General features: G+C 40.4%; 1 protein-coding gene across 1 annotated transcript in view; it reads right to left on the bottom strand.

The window, feature by feature from the left end:
* tmeff2a (transmembrane protein with EGF-like and two follistatin-like domains 2a) overlaps positions 1-20212 on the bottom strand; it is a 92697-nt gene that overhangs the window by 11319 nt on the left and 61166 nt on the right. The window contains exons 5-6 of the mRNA XM_088416055.1: positions 13928-14024; positions 358-506 (exon numbers count right to left, since the gene is read on the bottom strand). Of these exons, the coding sequence (XP_088272181.1) occupies positions 358-506; positions 13928-14024 (246 nt within the window). The remainder of the gene's footprint in view (positions 1-357; positions 507-13927; positions 14025-20212) is intronic.

Here is a 20212-nt window from a genome sequence, read left to right as displayed (position 1 = left end):
TTCAGATTTTAACATCAGAATTCCCAAAAAGGGAGAATTCTGACTTTAGTTATTTACAGTATTCCCTCTCACTGACCATTCTTGGAATTCATTTAAAACCAAATACAGTCACAATTCTAACTTTAAAGTGGCGATTTTGGGAATAAAGTCAGAATTCTGAATTCAAAATGAAAATCCTGCCAACCTTTTTTTTTCCTCACTGGGCCAAATCCTCTTTTGTAGCTTTGGCAAACTTTGTTAACGTCTGGCAATGTCCTTAATCATCAAAATTTGACACCACTCATTTTGTGTTACTTAGTCGTAATAAAAGGCACTTTGTTGAAAAGTAGCGAATATTCCTCAAATAGGCGGTCTGACCTTGGCAGTGGCCCAGGTGCTTGACCTCGATGCGTTCCTGCTTCTGGCAGGAGGCCTCCTTCACCTGGCAGGGGTTGTCATAGGAACGACCGTCCGAGGCACACACTGGATTGAAGCTGATGTGGGAACAATCGATGTTGCACACACACCTGCAAAACAGGAAGCAACATACACAATTGTAATTGTTGATGACTGGAATTCCTGGAGACCTTTTCAGAGTCTTACGACGGCGAGTGTCTGCTCTTTTTGATATCCTCATGGTTCCTTCAATGTTACCTGTGGTCACCAAAATGTCACCACGGGTTGGTGGATTTTGCTCTTGTTGCAAGGAAATTTTGAAAGTGTTCAAAGTTTCTTGCAGTGCAATACAGCCAAATACCTGGCGCCATTTTGGACACCTTTTGGTGATCTCTGGCGACTTTAGGTCAATGAGCCCTGCATAGGTGTTATAACCAGTCTTTAGGTGTGAGCGAGTGTGAGATGGTAGTCTCTCAAGCGTCTTTCCCAAATCTTCTCTCATTTTTCTAAAGTGACTGAAGGGTTAAATTGTTCACTGCCAACCCAGTTGATATGGATCTTTGACGTCTGTAGGCGTCAGTGGCAGTGAATGAAAGTCAATCTTTTGCATGGTCATGATATTGGGGATGTGCATTGTAATACTGTTTAAACTGTGTTTTGATTGTGTTTGCAACTTTGCAAAAAAAAAAAAACAAAAAACTTGCTGCACAGAAGGCTGGTCCGATAAAAGACCTCACAATGGAAACAAAGAGATAAGAAAAAGTGCACATTTGACTGCTTCTTGAAAACAGCCCTGAATGGAAAATACTAACTTGGGTGCTGATAGTATCGTAGCATTAGCATGCCATTATCCCAAAGAGTTTGTTTACCATCTCCTTTATGTCTTTGCGCATCTGACACTATCTCCATGGAGCTCAAAGTGTATCATGCTCGGTTGTGTTTCAAGTGGCGGCGCCAATTGTCCGCCTGTGGCGACCGTGTGACCGCCGATGTTTAAATTCAAGGAGAATTCCCGAGTAAACTGCATAGGAGGCAAACAGGGAAAAATGTTGCCTCATGACCACTTGGGATTTTCTTTTTACCCCTCCAGATGCCGCTCTTGGTTTGAATATAAAATCCAGCGCAATGGAAATGTGAATTTCCACAGCTGTTTTAAACTAAGTGTGCCTTCTCGAGGAGCAAAAAGATATTAAAAGTGCTTCATGAGGCTTCATTTTACCATAAAGTGGGAGCACTAGTCTAGTTCATCTCCATCCATCCATCCATCCATCCATCCATCCATCCATCCATGCATCGGGTAGCAGGCTTGCTGGTGCCTAATCCAGCAGTCTTTAGGTAATAGGCGGGGGACACCCTGAACTGGTTACCAGCCAATGTCATGTTTTTTGAATGTAGGAGGGAGCAGGAGAGAACACTCCCAGGCACGGGGAGCGCACGCAAACTCCACATAGGAAGCCGGAAGAGGCTATTTGAAATCAGGGCCCCTGACCTATGATTGATGAATTTCGACTCTTTATTTAAATGAAAAAAGTACACACTAAAATTGAATTAAGAGCAGAAGTAAAGTATTGATACAAACTTATGTGAAAATACGCAAAATACGGGAAAATGGTAACCTGTAAATGTTTATAACACCCTTGTTGCCCTCAAAAATATCACTGCTGTTTTGTAATGTGCCACTGTTGATTCAATCATTTCTACTAGAAGTGTGACATTAACAACTAATCAATTATTATTCATTTATTAGTGGTTCATTATTACTGCCCTTATTGCTCTATTACATTACAAACATACAATATTTTTGCTGTTTTTGTTTTATTGCATACTTTATTATTTGCTCGATAATGGAATGGAGTCTGCTCGGGGAAGTGCGACTCTTAATTTGAAAACAAAATTGTACTGTTCGAGTCACACCATTAAAAAGATATTTTAATTAGATTCACTGATACCTGGAGAAACTCTGTCAACATCAACATACTTTCCTGTATCCCGTAGGGTGCTCTTACTGCCATTTGAGAACCACTGACCCAAATAACCTTGAAATATGTTTATTTTTATATAGTTAAAAAAAGTGGTGTCCTAGAAAACTATGTTTAACTATTCCCCCTACATTACTATTTTGTAATTGATACATTTGACCCATAACATAAAAGAAGAGTTAATTAAAACAAAGGAAGTAATGTCAGTTTTGGAACAATTAGCTTATTTTTTCTCCTCCTGTTTAAGAACATCCTTCAATGTTTTAATTATCCGGCTTTAATATTCCATGTTGTACAAAATTCCCACGAGACAGACTGATTAAATTAGTCATTTATTCATGTAGCCCTCATAGGCAATGGCATATTTAAATGCAGTTTATGCAGCTCAATGTTTGCTTTTCTCCATATTTGAACAAAGAACTCAAATGGCCTCGTCGGAGCCTCGGGCAATTGGCGCATTTTGTGTCCCGTAAAACTTTGAGGCAACACGTTAAGCTTTCCTTTCTTACTAAATTGGGGACAAGTGCTTCAAGGTCTTCACAAAAGTGATTATGTAAAATGTCAGCCTGGGCCTTATTGCAGGTCTTATTCCGCTAACGTCGTGATAATCAACTTCTTGGGTCAATTTAACCTAAGGCGCTTCGAAATTAAGTTGCAGGAGTCAAAATGATTTCGAAAGCATGTGCGCGCATCTCAAATCGTCTCACAAATCGTATTTCATGCATTTGTCATGCGTCACTGAGCATAGGAACGACAAAAATGAGGAAACATTCACTTTACTTCCTTACGCTCATTTTAGTTTTGTATTGAACAATCATTTTTTTGTGATTATTTTTGTGTCACTGTGGAGGTCGGTGAGCTAGTGCAACTGTTCTCAACTTGTGTGAAATCATTTTTTAGCCAAGCGCCATGCCATGGCTGGCATATGAGGACTTAAAACTTTGGAAGTGGCATCTCTTTGGGACGGTTTATGGATCAACTCCAGAAGATAGATCATGTAACTTCAAAATTTAGCAAAATAAAGGTGCACTAGTTTTGCAAAACAGTTGCTCTAACACCATTTTGGAACAACTTCATGTTCCAACTCATTTGATCTTAATTTAAAAAGAAAACTGCAGATACTTTTGAAAGGCAAACTCATTTATACATTGCAATAGGTTGTTTCATGTTCTAGTTCATTTGCTCTTGATTTGAAAAGAAAAAAAAAAGTATTGTTCATGGCATGGCGTTAAAAAGCAATTAAGTTTATGTGACTTCACATTCCCCCATTTGAAAACCGCTGAGCTAGTGGTTATCTTTTATGCCTCTTCATTTCAAGATTCTGCGTTTGAATCCAAGTTCTTGTATCCCCGAGTGGAGTTTTTTCCCCAAGCTTGCAGCGGTTGTCTCCAGATACCCATCCATCTGCGTCCGATTTACTGAGAACTCAAAATTCTCCAAAAGAGTGAATTGTTGTTTCTCTAAAATTGCCCTAGAAGAGACTGGTCTTTCGGGTGTACCCCGCATTTTCTTGCAAAAGTCAGCCCTGGCCCGCGACCTCGATGAGGACAAAACAGAAAATGGATGCATGTGTCAATTTGACAACTTAACGGGAAGGTTATAACCAACGCCTCGATGATGAAGTCTTTACAATAAACACCCATCGACTGTGTACGTTCCCGTATACACAAACGCATGCGGTGTGGCCCGACGCTGTGTGTCAGCTTTTATTAGGACTAACTTTGCAGATAACCTCCCCCAGGCAGATGCTAGACACTGTAATTATAAATCTGTCATTATTCTTACAGCCTTTTCATTTTCTCCCGGCTCTCGCTAAACCACCAGCACTCGGCTGTCTTACAAGCTCAGTGCGTGCATGCACACACAGAGACGTACACACACACGCACGCACACACACACGCAGACAGACAAATATCCTCAGGCAGGCACCTTCACAATCGGCCTTGATGATACAGCTCGCATTGATGTTGATTGAAATGGCGTGCAGCAAAGTATGGCAGAATCGTCTTATGATGACGGATCAGTGGAAGTGAAGAAAAGCAGTTTGTTGTGATTTTGTTACACGTCACACATATAATAAGCAAAGTTTCACGTGCCACTTAAATGAGACTGAGAAACTCCACAATAGTGTAAAGGAACTCAAATTTTTGAAATGGGAAGGAAAAGCCACGCAAAGTCAAATTTGGAATACTCGCAAACGCTGGTTCTAGTTTTGCACGGTGCCTTTCATTTGCAGTCTGGGCGCAGGAAGGTTAACATCTCCAAAATTCATCACAAAATGTCTTGAGAAATGTTGCTATGCCGTTGTTTCTTTTAGCATTTCTCCAACATCATACCAATACATTAGATAGTAAGTAAACATTGCTTGTTTGCAATTTGGATGATTTTCAACAAATTGATATTTTATATTATTTATACATGAGTTTCATTTTTTTCCCATTACACTGCAGAGTATTGACTGCCATTTTCTGAATTTGAACACTAAAAACAAACGTTTTCACTTGTGCATTTGCAAGTCAATACCTCTTGAATCAGCCTTTAAAGGTAAAGCATTTTAGTCCACTTTCTTCAATAAACTTTATCCCCTTCAACTTCGTGTTGGCACCAAAACGGCTCAATATTTGTTTTCACATCTGATCAAAGCAGTTGTCTTTTTGTAGAATTCTGAAAATTGACATCTCAGTTAAAAATGTGTATTTGTCAGTCAAAATAAATCTCTGCAACATGCGCCTGTTTTTGCCAAAACACACATATATATCCATGCATGCATCCATCCATTTTCTAGTTGGTTAAAGCGTAATAGCAATTGACAAACTAAACGATAAGGTTACATACATGACAGCAAGTTAACAAAAAATAATCAAATTCAAATCCTTTAGATGAGTAGCGGAACCTAATTATGTGGTACAAGCGTGGAGGCAAAAGTAGTCAAATCTGAACTGGGGGAGATAAAGTGGTTGCCATGGTGTCACGAATATATAATGAAGGTATATGAAAGAGATTGACTTTAATTCCTTCTCAAATTAGCCCCAAGACAGGATTTGGCATTCCAGCGCGTTTATCGTCCAAATCAGAAGGAGAAGAGTTTAAGGCTGAAAAAGAGGGGCGGGTGTGAAACCCGACGCCTGTAACCTTTGCTGGCGATGCCCGGCCGGCTTCTTCCCGAGAGGCCGGCGTCGGTCAGCGGCTGATGTCTGGCCTACATACATTTTTAATGCCGACTCTCGCTTTCCCTATACGACTAGACTGCATTGCGTCAACACATCCTAATGCTTCTCGCGCACACAAACACGCACAGGCTCGCTCTCGGATGTGTGCAAAACACACGTGCACACACACGCCTCGGTCTTGTGAGGTGAAGCTGCTTTTTGTTTTTTTTTGGCTCATACACACACACACCAGGGAGAAACAAAGCACTACATGAAAGTTAATGGTGTGTGTGAAGGTGCGTACACAGCGCTATAGGTGTGTGTTTGTGTGTGTGTGACATGTCTCTGAGGAGATGGTCTTAGCAGGATGTGTTGTATTGATTAGTTGCCGACGATTATTTCACTCCCATCAAAGCAACTTCCCCCCCCCGAACCTCCTCCTAACCCCCCCCAGACTGTCTGCTGGCTTCAGATCGTAAAAGCCACTTTATACTCAGGCTGGGCCACTCAAAAGTCTTTTTTTTATTCCTTGGCTGAACGGAGAAACATGACATATATGTCGCTGTTTTGGTAAAAGGGCACTTATTGACTTTTTAATTGCTTGTGTACAAGTAGGCGGTCTCTAGAGGACCCTTAGCTTTGCTACGGCATGTCCGACACTTACAGCAAAAAAACCCAAAACAAATGCAACTGTTCCGCCAATGGCCAGTGTTCCTGGAGGTTAAAGTAAGACATTTTTAAATAAAGATGAAGACCTTTCCATTGGTTGATGCGACTTAATTATTCGTTGACTGATATTGGTACACTTTAAAACTCTGTCGTATTCTGTTTTTGGAAGTATTCAAAGCGCTTTAGAACACATAGTGCACCCCAATTACCATTACGATCAAAATGTATTTTATAGTCCGGAAAATACAGTATTCGCTTTTACTCTGGAAAACAATAAGCTATATTTTGGACTATTTTCTGCCATGTTACAGCACAAACAGTAAATAAATAATAATAATAAAAATAATAATTTGATACATGATTCATGACTATTTTAAATACTAACACATTTGAATAAAGGTGGTTTTTTTTAAATTGAAGTTATTGACTTCATAATAAACAGATAACTTGTTTATAGAAATATTCATTATTTGCAGACCTATTGATTGATCTACAAAATCAAACATAAACTTAGTAACAGGTTGCGTTAAAATCGTAGTCCAGCGTTTCTAGCTTTTCAACAATAATGGAGTGTTGGTGTGCAATTCCACGCCGTACTTGGCAACAAAATACCGACTGAAGACGACTATGTTCATCTGTAGCAAATAATCATTTATTAATTTTCAAGTGGTTGTCCTGGTTAACTCTACGGGTTGATCTGGAGCCTATCCCATCCGTCTCTCAGCAAGAGTACTGGGGTACCCCCTGCAGTGGTCCCCAGTCAATCACAGTCATTACTTTTCCCACATTCAAAAGGCAGAAAAGCAGTTGAAAACTATTGAGGCCAGTCGAGTGCTGAAGGTTCCCTGCTGCTGGTGTAACATTGAAGCGCCTTTGTGCTTTTCCCTTCAAATTCTTTTGGCAACAAAAGGGCGGCTTTGACAACCCCCAGTGCTATTTTCAGGATGTCTGAACTAGCCCACGCTCCCAGAGCAAGAGTCCCCAAGCTTCACTGTACATCCGCGAAAGGCTTGAAAAGCAGCCCTTTTTCCGGGTAATTACAGTTTAACACCACAAATGGAGCGAAATGGCTTTCCGAGGATACACAATTGATTTTGAGGTAAATTGCTCATTTTGCTTACGGCCTCTCCCCAGAGTGGAGGGCTCCCCTGACAGGAGGATGGTATCCGAGCTGGCCATCAACATCCAGGTGATGAAACTTCAATAAACTTTAAAGAGAGTTGGCCTGTTTGTTCTAAATAACCTTTTGAGAAGTTCTTCGGTGTTTCCGCAAGGCTCGAAATAAGGGGCTTTACGTTGCCTTTTGCTGCGTTGATTTCGGACTCATATGAACTAGACTTGCTCAACTGAAAATCAAGCGCCCGCCGATGATTTAAAATGTCAGTTGACGCGTGTTCAACAGTGCCAGGATTCGTTAAGACTTAATTAGTGATCAGTATGAAACAATCACCGTATTCTAGTGCGCTCTCACAGTTTCCAAAAGGTGGCTTTTCTGCTAATGTAAAAGGAACAATGTTCAACACCTCGCAAATGTAAACGCTGAAGATTTCAAGGACTGCATCGTACTGCAAAATAAATTGCCCGTGACTCAGGCGGCTTACAGGTTCATTTCGATCCGGGGATATTAAGCAAAGTTTCTCCCAGACAAAAGCATCCTATTTAGAGCGCAGCTGTTAAAAAGCCACTAATGGGCATCAGGCAAGCATTTGAAACTGTTGGCGTCTCTGGAGTCTCCAACGTCTCTGGTGCTGCAATAATGAGCTAGCAGGCTACTTTCGGCTGCCTGAAGGTGTCAAAGTGACCTCTGCGTGCCTAGCTTAGCGTATTCTGCCTTGCTATGAAAAAAAGAACCTCAGCCCCTGCAGTAAAATAATGATCATGCAACACGAACCCAAATTCAATTTTTCGTGTCCAACTCACAGTGTGGCACTCATCATTCCCTGACCTCAACTCTACTGAGATTATTTGGAGCTGCTTTAAAATGACGATCCAGAGGAGATGCTAGCATTTCTCCAAACAAGCTGCAGGCAACAAACACGAAGCCATCCAGGCTCTTTTCATGTTCAGTTTTTGAGGTGATATGAAGGAAGGGACTTCACTGTAAACACATTGCTTGTTGGTTGAATTCGCAATAAGAGAATTAGAATAGAGAAATGTCAGAATAGAGCTAAAGTAGAGAAATGTGAGACTAGAACTAAAAGTATTTCAGTTGTGTACAACAGAGCTTCCCGAACTTTTTTCAACCAGTTCAAAAACAATATAGCCTTGAAAAAAATGATCATTTTGTGCCGTTTTATTTGCTTGGTTACGCTTTGGAATAACATTTGTTGTGTTAGCATTAGGTGTATTTTATTCAGCAACTACGAAGATTGTGCAACATCAACTTTTCTGTTCTGACTCTCATAAAATTGTGTTACTAACGATGATGCATATCGGTATAAAACTTAACAAAAGAAAGGCATTCAACATTTAAAAAAAAGTCACTGTAAGACAATTTAGCAATAATTTTCATGAAGTTCCAATTAATTTGCTCTTTATTTGAAAAGGGAAATGTTCTGTTCCTCCTGCGGCATTAGAAAACAGAAATTTGGTACACAACCATAAAAAAAAAGCTGGCATTAGACAAATATCGTTACTTTTCCGTTGCTAAAAATAAATAAACTCGACTAACATCTCATTTCCACACTGACCTTTTCTTTTCTTTTTTAAGGTTACAATTGTAACACATAGTCTATGTTATTAAGAATTAGATTGTTTCACAGGTTGCTTCATGTTCTAAATAATTTGCAATCAATTTGAAAAGAAAAATCAACTGTTATGAACACAACTCACATTATATTTACTGTTAACTGCAGAGACTGTATACCCCAGGGGTGCTCATACCTCTTTGATAAAATGGAGTTCTTACTTGCAAGAAAATTTTACATTTAACTGTCAGAAATCTTCACTAATTTATGAAGAAACAGCTCGTGTTCAAAAATGGTTTTTATTTTTCACTACCCAAACTCCAAAATGACAAGTTTTGCTTGTTTGATCGCAATGCCGTCCAGAATATTATACATGCATACTGCGGACAGGTTTCCAGTCAATCATAAGGCATAAACAGACAACAAAAAACGTTTTAATTTGAACTTCTAAACATACTTTAATCACATTGATTTCCTCTGTAATTTCTATGATTAGACTCCAAATATTGTCTAAGATTCAAATTCACCTGAGACCTGTCAACATCGCATTCGTCATTGTCTTTGCCTTGTCAAAACGAACCTGATTTTGGGTTCATTTCACAACTGTCTCGCAGGGATGAAAAAGCAAGGGGGCTAAATATAGCTCTGATAGAACTAGGGCAAAAAAAGTTGTCAGAAAAGTGTCCCCGGGCTATCCATCCATCCATTTACGGCTGCTTATCTGGCATCGGGTCGCAGCGCCAGTCGTCTTTTGCTGAGGCAAGGCAATCCAATCATCCCAAATGTCTACAGGTGCAGCGGGAAAAATGGGTCACCTGCAGGCTCTTTCTGTCTTATACTGCTCACTGCAGTCATTACAAACCATCCAGCATACAATGGATTGATCCCTGGTATGCCTTCTGAAGATTATTTGACACGAGTCTCACTCCTTTTTTTTTTTTTTTTCTTTCCCTACTGCCAATCTGAGATGCTGCAGATAGTTGCGATCTGCCACCGTGTGGTTGGAAAACTGGGCTGGACTCACGTTTCCCAGAGAAGGCATGTATTTAAAGAGTGACTTTATACTTTTACAAGCCTGATAGCGGGGATGATTTTGAGCGATTATGATCAACACATTTTCCTGGCTCGGGTTTTGAAAAAGTGGGTTGTGCTTATGAGGCAGACGCAAACTGATGGCGCAAAGATGTGCCGTCCTATTTCTTCTTTGGTAAGGTCAAATATATTTCACTATAATAATAATGCAGGAATCAGCAAATCTAAAGCAATGCTTTTTCGTGCCATGGCAGGAAAAGTAGTTTTCTTTTCAAATTAAGAGCAAATTATTTGGAACATGAAAGAACTTGTGAAACAGTATTTATTTCTACATTAATAATATTTTTTATCGTAGAAAGATGAAATAATGTTACTTTGTCGTATTTATTTCTAGGTATGTCCAAGTCAGTGTATTTGTTTAATACCTTGAAAAGTTATTCCAAGGTTATGTTCCAAATTATTACTCATAACTGTTTAAAAAACAAGAATACAGTATAAAGTGGTGTTTTTCCAATGTGTAAACGTGAAGGCAGGTATATTAGATTTGAACAACTTCTGCAGTTATGAACAAATTTAATTTACTTTTTAATCCTGTCAAAAGAACAACATAGTTACAAATTAGGAGCAAATTAATTGGAAAATGAAAGCTGTTGCTGAATTGTGTAATACTGACTTCTTAACATGGTCTTTTATTTTGTTATGTTTTATCATGAATGATGCAATGACAGCTACAAACATTTCACATGGGGTATATTGTTGAAAAAAAGTTTGAGAACCACATGCTGTTTGTTAGAAATGCGTCTTTAACAAGAATACAGAAGATTAAGTGAATATTTTGAGTATTACTGGACATTTGCATGATTGCACGTTGATTATCCGCCATTTCTCATCAACCAAAATTAATATTTCCGAGCACCCCGCTAAAAACCAAACAGGAACACACCAATCTGAGTTGATTTCTGCAGACAGTTAGATTCCGCAGGTATGCGTGCCATTCAAAGCCTTTCCAGCTGTTAATTGTTTTGAATCGATTGAATGAAAACATGGGATGACACATGAATTTGTCGGCGTGCGCTGGCTGGCTTTGTCATTACACTGATTGCTCTCTACTTGATTGATTAACTGGCAGCTGCTATGATTGGAATCAGCTGCTGTCTGATTGGGAGAACCTGTCATTTTAATCAAGTTTTTTTTTTTTTTTTTTTTTTTTTTACATTCGCCGGATGACCGCCGCCTGATGAAAATGACAGGTTCCCGGCTTGTAGAATATTGAATATTTAATATAGAATATGAAATATTGTAAGCATAATACTATGGGTTATGTTTTGGGGGTGGGGGTGGGTCAAATTAAGGGTACTTGTGGTTTGCACATCGCGATTCAATTAAGCGAGATAAATATTTTTGTTAGTGTTGATTGTGTATTTTAATGAGGTGCGTGATTGGTTTTGGGCGAATGCGCCATATGCTCTTGTTTGTTTTGACACTGCACACATGTGAATACTCGATAAACGCTTTCTTTGGAATAGCGGCTTGCATTAGCAAGAGCTGGGCTGCAAGGAGTCTCATGATGCATTTGATCCCTCGACTTCCGGCTAATGTATAGCGCGCTGGATTATACAGTATTTGCGTCACATTTGTTCGGGCCAACAACCGCGAGGAGCAATGTAGTCCTTACAGCGATTCATTCATTTATTTATTTATTGCTACCTCAATTTAATGTATTTTTCCCTCAATTTACAAAGCTCTTCCTTCAGTGTTTTAATATGTAGCCTCAGTTTACTGATCTTTTGACTAATATGCAACCAATAGGGAACTGATATTTTTCCTCCAGAGGAGTAAACGAAAAGTACTAAAGGGTCCTCTTAGTATATGAATTTGTTCCTTTTAATTCACCCATACAATTTGTTCCCCTGAGAAGGCCAAATATGTTCCTTCAGGGGGTATAGATCAGTAAAGTGAGGAAAAAATCTGTTCCCTCTGTCTTATCTGCGGGAGCAGGTACAGTAAGTCAACTGAAAAAACTGATTAGTAAACTGAGGATGCTAATCGGTTACCTCAGTCTACTAATCTGCGCCCTCATTTTACTCATCCGTAAATCCCTGAGAAAACGAAATATATTCTATGTTTTAGAGATGCTATTGTGATTTTAATCACGTTTAATCGAGGGAAAAAGCCCAGATATATTTTTAAAGGTTTGATGTATTCAAAATAAATCCTATGCAAAAGGTATCTATTCATAGCTTATGCATAATTTGCTTAAATGCCATTTAAGTAATTCCAACTAGTGTCAACACGTCTTGTGCACCCACTCTGCAACACCTTGATTTCACCAATTAGCTCATTTTCACATAGTTGTTTTTTCAAGATAACAAATGAACACTAATTTGATGTACTCATTGTTTCATTTTGTAATCATTTTTTTGGACAAATGTATTTAGGAATGATTTCTCAGATGTATGAAGTCCTCATTCCGTGCATTTTAGAACTTTCCACAAAGATGACAGTCACTTCTCATGTTTTCGCTATATGTGCGTGAGGCACACGATTGCTAATGTGTGAAGTCCTTCACATTTGTTGTAAATTGCTGCGTGTGTACCCTACTTTGGATGCAAATAGGGAGATGTTGTAATGTGTGCTTCAGGCAAGTGATGAAGCTAAACATCCAGCTTGTCGAGTGTTACATATGCGTATTTTGCATACGTAGCCCAAAGGCTGTTTGTACGATCGTTTCAGGGCTAATGTGCGTGGATTAATTGAGAAACGGCGGTTGTTTCTTCCACAAAGAGAAACAAAGAAGTCAAAATGTATGGGCGCATCCTCGTCGAGCGACTTTTCTTTGTGTGAGCCAAATTCATTTTGTCCTGACATTGGCAAGTCCTGTAAGGACGGTAATTGGATTTCCAGAATGAGCGAAAGTCTGCTTTTTCTCCGTGGCCCGCAATCGTAATTGAGGTTAAATGAAATGGTCAGCCGTGCACCAAACCTCAGCGGATGTTCGGCGACCAGGGTGTGCTGAAAAATGAACGTTTCTCATCTAAGCCTTTACTCTTCAAAGACATTCAAATTACAATAACAAGGGGGTATAGTTGACGTGATGGACGTTGAGGACGAAAAAAAAATCCATGTTATTACCCATTTCAGATAAGATGCATGCAGAGATGTCTCCAAGAAAAGTAAATATCACACGCTGAGCATAATGATCGTGGTTAGTATAATCAAAGAAAGATACTTTTGTTAAAAAAAAAACAACTGTTTCTTTCATTGGTCAATACTGTAACTAGGAAGACGTTTTTTGTCCTAGCAAGTGATAATCAAAAAAGAAGCGCAATAATAAGTAATATCCTTTTTAGAAGGGCAACAGGCAATGAATATTTTGGTATTTGGATATGCTACTGAAATTTCTAATAGGTATTTGGATTTAAAAATATATATATATATATATAAAAGTGACATTTTAGCTTAGCCCTGTTAGCAATTTTGGTTCAAATAGCTGATTTGAATGACCCTTGCTCAAAAGGGATTAGTAGGAAATGCAATGGCGTTCAACTGCCTTTGAAAAAACAAAACAAAAATCCGACGGCTCTAGCCAGCCTATGTAGGGCAGTTGAGGGACGCAAATGCGACTAGCATCTAGTGCTGCTCGTCACTGCTAGTGCTGCTAGCCGTTAATTCTCTAGCCGTGCTTATCGCTGGCAACATGTGACCTAAAATATATAATGTCAGCGTAGATTTTAAGCATCCTTCATTAGTACAATTAGCATGAACATTTTTTTCTTGCTGCAGTTAGCTTGACAGCTAGCTCAATAAATAATTGGGAACGTGAGGCTGAAAAATATGCCGTGTACTTGTTAAATCAATGTTCTCATGTACTCGTTTCACCTTCCTGCCTAGGTACTGGTTTAGTCTAAATGGGATTTTTCTTTTTTTTTTGTTGTTGTTACGGATTAAGTCTGCTGTATAATACCGCCGCCATGTCCCCCTCGATAGTGATTTCACACAACAAAATTGCTCTCATTTTCTTTCCCAGGCAACTTACCAAACATCTTCGGCGTCCACATCGCACTCAGCCCCAAACTGGCAAATGTCGCAGGTGGATGTTTCCTTCTGACCCGCTTCAGCCGAGCCCTCACCTCCTAGAAGTAACAAAACGTCAAGAAACGTCAAGAAAATTTCCCTTGCCTCACCTTCCGCAGGGTATGTTCATGTCACTTTTAAACAATGGCATCAGTGCTTATCAGACAAAAAGGAAATGCTTATCATAGCAGACAATAACAACCAACATTATCATTTAAGACTAATCGAAAAAGATTACATTCGATAGTGTAACAGTGTTCCCTCGCTTTAACATGGTTCACTTTCAGTGGTATTGCTGTTTTTTTTGTGTGCATTTTTTTGCCTACTTTTTACTATGGTTTGAACTTTGGGAACGTCTAAACAGAGAAAAATGTGTGAAAATGTTAATGCCAGGCCTGAGAAAAGTGTATAAAGTGGAGTAGTGGAGTAGTATATGTTGTTAAAAGCTAAATGGTTAACTTCCAGGCTCCATTTTACATTTGTCAAAATATATATCCATACCAATACTGAGTCAGAACACCAAGAAATATTTTTTTCACATTTTGTTGTTGTTTTTTTTTATAATACTTGCGACTCCAGATATGACAACAAACTTAATATAGAGAAATAAAAAAAAAAAAAAAGTGGTGTAAAATGTTTGATGGTCAAACGCTATGCACCAAATCTCCCATTGCGGTATGATCCTGAAAATCAGCACCAAACAACAGGAACATGTTTGTTCTCACACTCCCCGCCGCAGATACGGCAGGTTTACATATGAAAAGCTATCTCCTTCATCCGCTGGCCTCCGCCAGCCCGTTTCGCACGCCCCTCTCCTTGCCCGACCGACGCTCATCTATCACGCTCAAAATCCCGCTGATCTTTTTGGACTGCCTCTTTTATTCCATCCCGCTGATTTTCTCACAGTGTGGTTACTGGCATCAGGCTTACACTAGCTTAGGGACTCTGCCAGTGCATATGAGGATTCGCAAGTGGCTGAGGCGGGCGGGGGATAGCTGAAAGAAAAAGGCAATTTGGATGATCTCAAATTGCATCCTCCTAGCGCATACGGCTCTTGCCAGTCTCCGCACACCTTCTGTGCGGGCCCACTCCTCCTCTGACACCTTCTATTTTTAAACTCACAAGGGAGACTACAGAAAAGACGGTGAAGGGGCGGAACTTGGCATCATTTTCTCGTGGCGTGTATTTAATCTCGCTGACACGCGGACGCCCACATCGCCGGCGCCGTCGTGCATCGCTCCCTCGTGTCGCCTCTTTCATTTCCCCCTTTTGAAACCTGTGTTATTTCTTGTGATCCCCTGTGACACAACTGGGATGAAGGAGAAAGAACTCTTGGTGGGACTGAGCGGCGTGTGCGCGCACGCGACCCCATTTACCGCCATCGGATTAGCTTGGCTTTGACTTGGAATTCAAAAGGTCAAAGTCAGTTAACTTTCATTTATTTGACTTTTTTTTTTTTCATCCCAGCACCACGATTGAAGAGTGGGTACCATGTTCGTCTCCCAGTCAAGGTTGCGTGTTATGGTCTAGGCCGCGTCGGCACACATACGATATTTAGATAGGTGACATGAGTTAGGCTGTTATAAGGTTGTGACAGCTGTCTTTCTTGGCCTACCTTATCAGTGGCAATTATGGCTATTTTGGTGTGGCATTTTGTCATCTGAGCTGTGCAAAGCCCCTCCCCCTACACACACACCCACACAAAACCAACTAAATTGGTCACAGTGTACACTTTATTGTCACAAACCTGTTTTACAATCGTCGTGTGTTGTGAATCTGGAACTAGAAAATACGTACTGTATATTCATTCATTCACAATTAATTGTCAATCCATCCATCCCTTTTCTATTTTTATTATTAGTTTTTTTTTACATACATTCAAATCCTTGCTATGGCAATTCTTGTGTTGGTACTACTGGTTTCCTTCCACAGTCCAATACCATGCACAGGAGGTGAATCGAAGACTATAAATTGTCCCGAAGAGTGAGTGGGTGTTTGCCTTTGTGAGCCCTGTGACTTATTTTGGGAGTGGAGGTGAATTCATCAATTTTTTTGTCAAAATTATCAATTTGTATTGGTTGGCCCTATCACCAATAAAAGTTGGTTGAAAAAAACTGCTATTCTTGAGTGGTTGTTTTAACACAAGGATCGGGCGGGCAAATAGCTATGAACTAGAGACGATTGAACCAATCTGCGGGTACATTACACCAATTTGTAGGGTGTAGTTTAGAGGTAACCAACTTGGATCATCAAGGTTACCAGTCTACCATATTTTTGTTGTAATCCACCTAAGCATCCTTATCAGGCTTCTACAAAGCTTTGTGAGGAGTTGATCAAATGAAACAGGTGCGGTGGAGAAGGGTTACATGGAAAGCATGCTGATAATTGCTCTTGAGGACCGGAGTTTGCGATCCCCGTTCATACAGGATCATCAGCGTCTTCATAATCTCCACGTTAGGTGGATGGATTTTCTCAGATGAGAAGTGCCCAACAGCAGAGATTTAGACATATTTCGAAAACACTTTTGAGGGAAATATGTCTTTAATGTTTGCTGAAAAACTCTTAGGATTTTGAGTTCAGTTCATGAAAAATCAGCTGGGAAATCCATCTCTAAATTGGCCCATCACTGACGGACTTCCCCCTTCATCAAGCGCTTGCAATTTATGATGTGAAGCCTCATGAAAAATACACGGACTGAGAAGGGTCACCAGTGATGGACTTAAACCCAGTTCTGTTAGTGCTCAGTCTATTTTTTTTGTTTTATAAAGCACACACCAAATATATGAAAATGCTCGCTGAAGGCGGACGTTCCGTCAATCGGTCGATTTAGCGATCGATTGCCGAGCTCTGTGTAAAATGGGTGCAAAAACAAACGTAGCATTTATTATTGTTGTTCAGACGTTTTGAACAAACATTGTGAAAAGCTTATGGGTGATACAAACAGAACTGTGATCCTTTGTGCGTTGCTCCTTCCAGTACTGCAAACCCACCATCGCTCTGCGCACTACCTTTACATTACCACTGGAGACATGCCGGACATTGTTTCCCGCTCCTGAAATCCCTGATAGAGTCTCACTCACCTTGTTCCTTCATCTGCTAAATCCCCAGAATCAAGAGACACGCCGGATAATGACCAGCGTGATGAGCCCTGATAGCACGCTCACAATAACATTCGCACACACAAGCACTACATCATGTAGTATTGATCCAGGCCTGGACTTGCCCCAGCTCCATCTCTTGCTTTGTTTTCCTTTAAAAACAACAACCTAAGGCAAGATGGGGAGGATAGCGGACACATTTCTCATCAAATTTCTTGAAAAGACAGAAGAGGAGATTAGGGTGACATGACACCAGATTAGAGGAGATGAGGTGGATAAACATTCAAAGGACAGATGAGCAGCGAATGGGAATCAGACACGGAGGTGCTGATGGGGAAACGTGTGGTGCTTAAAGACCGTCTCTAATCTGCTGACTACCGTCTGGGCTTTGGTCATGCGGGGGGCATGAACCTGGCGTGTAAAGACACGCGCCGTGTTGGAACATCGACGCGTGATGCTGTTGCCTCTTGATTTGTTTGGTTTGATTTCGTGTCACCGTGACGAAACCTCCAGCTGTATACCGGAAGTGGGAAAAGCCATCAATTGGCTGTCAATTTTCAAAATCCCGACTGACTGCTTTGTTCAAGATTGCAAATGTTCACCAAGGAATATGTTCGAAATTTTCCCTGTGACAGGAAAAAAAATAACTAGAAATGTTTGAGATTTTTTTTTTTTGCTTGTCACAAGAATAGGGGGACGTTTGCCAACTTGAAAGAATTCCGACGTGAACACAACGTTTAGTACTCTCGCAAATGTTCAGCCCTCAGTGGGATATCGGTAAAAAAGACATTTGGAATGTACATCATGTGAGCTTTGTCGTTCTTGAGATCAGTCTTGGTCTCAAGACCGCTTTTTAAGGTGTTCATGGTGCCATTATCTGAATGACTATATGCAGTCAAACAAATATCACAGTGGCTAAAAAAAACCTGACAATTTTATGCATCAGAAACTCGTGTGTGTGACCTCAAAAATGCACTTCTGCATGAATGGTCTTAAAATCATGCACCCTCATTCACTACATGCCTCAGCATAAAACAATGTTTGGACCGTTGCGCTCATCCAAATTCACATCAGAGTGAAATATCATAAGCAATTTCCTCCTGGGACTATGAAAGCAAGCAAGTATGAAGGCCTAAACAGAGGGCAAAGAATTGGAGCACAAGGTTCTCATACAAATGATGAATGAAGGCGCAAAGAATCCTGGAAAACAGAAAAAAAAAAAAAAACGACTACTCTGACCTTGGTTGGGAACTCTCTGGGGAGATCGACTGAGGGAAGGATGTGTGATGAATCATTTTCGGTGGCTGCATGTCTTCCAGGAGACGCTGGCCACGGAAGGCCACATTTACGCTACTTTCGAGTGGATTGAGCCATCAGTGGTAGAGTAGTAGTTAGGCACAATGTGCATTTGCACAGCATTCGCAGCTTTCCGCAGTTAGTTGTTAACGCAAACATGACAATTGCTTTGGATGCAAGGAAGCGTAGACGCTGAGTCTTCAACCGATGCTGTTTCCCATGCTGGCAAATTATCGGCTCAACATTAACGTGCTTTCTATATCCTCTGTCGGCCTACCACAAAAACAGCTGTGAAAATGCCAGCTTAGACAGACAGTGTGAACAAGGCCTTTAAGGAGGGTAGCGCTATGTTCGCTACTATATTTGAACCTTTTCACTCTGAATACATTACAGTGCACCAACATCAAATGGTCAGAATCTAATTTGATTCTTTGTATTCAATACAGTGGAAAAGATTCAATACATTGGAAAAGATTCAATTCAGTTCAAAATACAGAAAGTAGGTGACTTGTTGCACCAAAAAGAAAATCATTGCACCTACATCTCCATCTTCTAAACCAGTGTTCCCAAACAACATGCCCGTTGGCCAGTTTGTATGGGCTGGACGAATATATTTTGGACAAATGATAAACAAAAGTTTGCAGTTGTGCATATATGCCCCAAATGTATGTTTTTTACCTGGGCAAGAATGTTGTTTAGTAACCTGGAATGCAGGGACTTTCATTGGATGTGTACGGCTCTAAAAAGATGGCACCTGGCGAGAGATGCGGAAGTCAAACGAGTGTAAAGCTGGCCATTTTGTACTCAGTTTTGCCACTGTACAAGTATTTGTTAAAGAAAGCAATCGCAACTGCACTGCTAGCTTTGACTATCCTTGACCACCTGTTACGGTATTACGATATGTTCTTACAAGCGGTGGGAAACGAAATTGAATGACATTTTCTCAGCAGGTGTTGTTCTGTTTTGCTTTACACAATGGACTTTGTTATCCTTTGTTCAAGTATAAAATGGTTCCGCTAACTTATAATTATCGCGTGAATAGGCAAGACTTCACTGTATATTTTTTAATTGCTATTTTTTGTGGCTTCGAAGCAACAACTAATTTACTGAGACATCTGTAAAGTTTGACTCATGATAAAATCATCCATTCTTGAACTGCGATATTTTTGCAATGTGGCCGTTTAACCAGCTGCCGGCGTATTTTAAACAATGAACGTCCCTCAGAACCACTCGCAAGCGACCGAGATGAACTTGTGAATAAAAGGCATGTAGGATAAACGTTACCTGGGGATGTTATCTTCCCGTAAACTGACACGCGATCCGTGAAAGATGATCTGGGAAGAAACAAACAGGAGCCCGCGAGCTAATGGCCTCGCTTGACGATACAGAATCAATGGCGGGCAGTCGTTTTCCATTTGCAACACGCCGCACCCCGTATGTGGCCCACGAAACCCATCTGAGATGTCATCTTTTAAGAAGACCGCGCTGACAATTAAACAATGAGGCCCATCAATCAAAGTGACGCGATCAACAGGTCAGTGCCCCTGAGCAGCTGATCCCACAGGGCAGAAGAACACAACACGACTGAAGGGGGGGAAGAGCAGAAAAAAAAAAATCTATAAGAGATATCAATATTGAAAAAGATGACGGATGAGACTGCAGCTAGAGGCCAGGATTCAATTTCTATTCCTTTTGTTCCTGCAGGAGACCATATCACTGCTCACAAAGTCATTTGTCAGCCGCCGGGCAAAATGAGGAGAAGGCGCCTCGTCCAAAAAGTGAGCCAAGGGCAGTTGTTCCAGTGACGCAAATGGCAAAATGAATTAGGTACTAAAGAATAATGACTGACATAA

This window comes from Hippichthys cyanospilos, chromosome 5 (genome assembly GCF_059441005.1).
Source record: "Hippichthys cyanospilos isolate Australia breed blue-spotted pipefish chromosome 5, RoL_Hcya_1.0, whole genome shotgun sequence".
NCBI classification, from domain to species: domain Eukaryota; kingdom Metazoa; phylum Chordata; class Actinopteri; order Syngnathiformes; family Syngnathidae; genus Hippichthys; species Hippichthys cyanospilos.
Note: the sequence above shows the minus strand (reverse complement) of the source record. Positions and strands in the feature narration are given on the sequence as shown.